Genomic DNA, 2,959 nt, shown 5'->3' with positions numbered 1-2,959 from the left:
TTTTTTTTTCCACAAGAGTGGCTGACTACTTCAGTATCAAAAAGGAATCTGCGGCGAGTTGGGCAGACCCCATCAGCTGTCCTGCCACCCCCATTACACCTCCTGGCTACACACCCCACTTGTCTGTTCAATCCAAACTGCGACCTTGCCCTCCACACTACTGCAGAAATACAAGTATTTTTGTAGGTATCTTGTTCTGCCCCCAAAAAACACAAATTCAATTGAACTGGTACAAGAAGAGGAGGAAGAAAGTCAATATAGCAGTAAGTGATCCGTACTGCCTCTTGGCAAATTCCACATTACCTTCTGTACTCAGGAGCTAGCTGACAGGTGCTTTCCCACTTGCTCTGCAGCTCAGAAATAGTCTGCTGAACAACTGCCTTCTTAGTTTTCTCATTTCTCATTAAAGTTTCTCCTAGAACTACCATGTTCTGTATTTTGGCCTCTCCTGCATCTCTGAGAGCTGTGATTTCCTGTATTAAACAAAGAGCAAAGGCAGTACATATACAACTATTTTTGGTTACAAAATAAAAGGTATTACCAAGGACTTTTTTTCATACTTTGAATACTGTTCAAGACAAAAGAATTCTCCTTCCAATATATCACATAACTGATACATAAACGGATAGATCATCTAGTTTTAGAAAGTGTGAGATAATGAAGCTGATTTATTAATTATTCACTACATAACAAAATTAATATTGTGCTGACAAATAAAAAAATACTCCATATATTAGGAAGAGATATTTGTCACAATACTACCCCTTCCACAGAACAAAACATGTAAATCCCAGCATCCTTATCCTAGATAGTCAGAGAGAGGAGACAGCAAAGAGGACATTGGGACCTGAGAGACCCGCCCAGGCAGTGGAACAGCCCAGCACAACAGCACTGCAGGACACCCGAGAAGCCACATGCTTTGCAGAGGCTCTCCAGATGCCACAGCTATGTTACTGAGCTCCCTCTCCACCTCTCGAGTAGGCTATGACGGGAAGGAGCACGGCCAACAGCACCTTGCGAGTTCAGTGCTGCTCCACCCAGAGATGCAGCAGAGAATCTTATCTTATGTGCACAATAAACTATGCAAAAACAAACAAACAAACCCCAACACCCTCCTCATCCCCAAATAAGCCACAAAACTACAGGCACTCAAGAGTGACAGTATCTTTTATGAGGTACTGACTCATCAAGTATTCCCCTGATATTAGCATGAAATATGAAGTGGAAAACAGATACATTTAACCCAATACCTTTATCTGATTAATCCTTTCGTCTGATGGCAACTCACTTTCCTGTGAACTCAGGTTATTAATAGCCTCCTCGAGCTTTTTGATCGAGCAAGAAACATCCTGGGCAAGTTCTTCAAAATTCTGTCCTTCTACTGGAAGTCTCTCGGTCTTCCCTGCCACTTCACTTACATGTATTATCAGTGTCTGGTATCTACTAATAAGATCACTGGCTTCTGAAATGGTTTCATATTCTGTCAGCCCAGCCTCCCTCAAGGAATTTGCTAGGTGAGCCATAGAGTCAAATGGTTTTCTGAAAAATACAAAAAAATAATGAACATTATTTGTTGTAACAACATGGAGCAATCTTCTTTAGAAGACAGTTCTTAGATAGAGACCAAAGAAAACAATACCTCTGCATTAATAGTGTTTTATAGAAGTTCTCAAGTTTAGTTGCATCTTTTTTGACCTCTTTTAGTTTTTCTTCCTGAGCAGTGAGCCATTCTTCCAAGACTGTGCTGCTTTCTTCAAGGCTAAAGAGAGTATAAATACAGACACAGGTCAAAATGAGAGGCATTACATTACTAAAACCTGCTGACAGCAGTGTTTTGCTGAAAAAGTAACATAAATATCATGCTCCTGATCAAGGCAAGTTTTAAGCACAAGTTCATGTCACTGAAACTAGCCATAAGCACATACTCCCATATAACACCGAATCTGCTATGAAGCGAAAAACCTCGTGAAGCATACAACAAAATACTCACTACTCTTCATTTAAATACCATCTTTAATAAAAAGCAGATTTGTTTGCTATTCACTATGGCTGTTTAATAATGAATCATTTTATATCACTTGTGATTAAAATGTCAGAAACTGTATTAGTTCCCTACCTATTGAGCTGCTGGAAAGAAGCATCAAGTTCCTTTTCCCGTTTTTGACATTTGGAGATCAATCTTTGTAGTTCTGCTTCTTGATCTCTCACACGGCTGTTAAGGTGGTTAATGCTTGCTTTGGGCAAGTAGTGCTTCACTTTATTCAATAAAGTTTTAACCTCTTGGATATCTCTGTCTTTGCCTTCAGATGTTAGGAAGTGCTGAGTAAGAGCACAAACACAAGATGCATTTGTCAAATTTGCTGTTGTAGAATAGATATTTATGTTACAAGAGTTTTTCAACTCTTGTTATCTCCACCAATATTTTCTACAGCAATTCCAGTTCCTGAAAAGGAATATATGTTAATTCACAGTTTGCTGACTATTCCACTTGTAAACGGAAAAGTTGCTGTTTGTAAAATAAGGAGGAAGCGAAGTAGATGACTTGGATTTTCTTCTCTACAGCACAAATACACACAGAAGAAATACGCAAACAACATTCAAATCTTGCACTGACACCACCATGTCTTCTTCTGCCACTTAACTGTGATTGCTTCTTGCAGATGTTATGGCTTTTCCATCACTTTTCTGTTGATTCTGTCTGACTTAGACTGAAAATCTGCCTAGAACAAAGTGAATGCAAACTTTTCGCATTTGACTCCAATAGGGTCAGAATTTCATTTTACTCTCTACATATTTGACTTTCTGTATTTTTGCACACTAAAGTACTTGGACAAAAGCAAAACTTTAAGAACAATCAGCTTTAGAAATTAGAAAATTTTAATAGTTTACCTTTAGCCTCCGCAGTCTTTCTTCCAGTATCAGTTTTGTTTCTGAGGGGTCAAAGCAGTCCTTCAAAGAC

The 2,959-nt window shown here is 38.8% G+C and overlaps 1 protein-coding gene across 1 annotated transcript in view; it reads right to left on the bottom strand.

Moving 5' to 3' along the window:
• Window positions 1-303: 303 nt before the first annotated feature.
• LOC104167489 (nesprin-2-like) overlaps window positions 304-2,959 on the bottom strand; it is a gene marked incomplete at both ends in the record, with an annotated part of 24,295 nt that continues 21,639 nt past the window's right edge. The window contains 4 exons of the mRNA XM_009707773.1: window positions 304-473; window positions 1,251-1,539; window positions 1,640-1,759; window positions 2,117-2,360. Coding sequence (XP_009706075.1) covers window positions 304-473; window positions 1,251-1,539; window positions 1,640-1,759; window positions 2,117-2,360 — 823 coding nt within the window. The remainder of the gene's footprint in view (window positions 474-1,250; window positions 1,540-1,639; window positions 1,760-2,116; window positions 2,361-2,959) is intronic.

Source organism: Cariama cristata, unplaced genomic scaffold (genome assembly GCF_000690535.1).
Source record: "Cariama cristata isolate BGI_N322 unplaced genomic scaffold, ASM69053v1 scaffold30520, whole genome shotgun sequence".
NCBI classification, from domain to species: Eukaryota; Metazoa; Chordata; class Aves; order Cariamiformes; family Cariamidae; genus Cariama; species Cariama cristata.
Note: the sequence above shows the minus strand (reverse complement) of the source record. Positions and strands in the feature narration are given on the sequence as shown.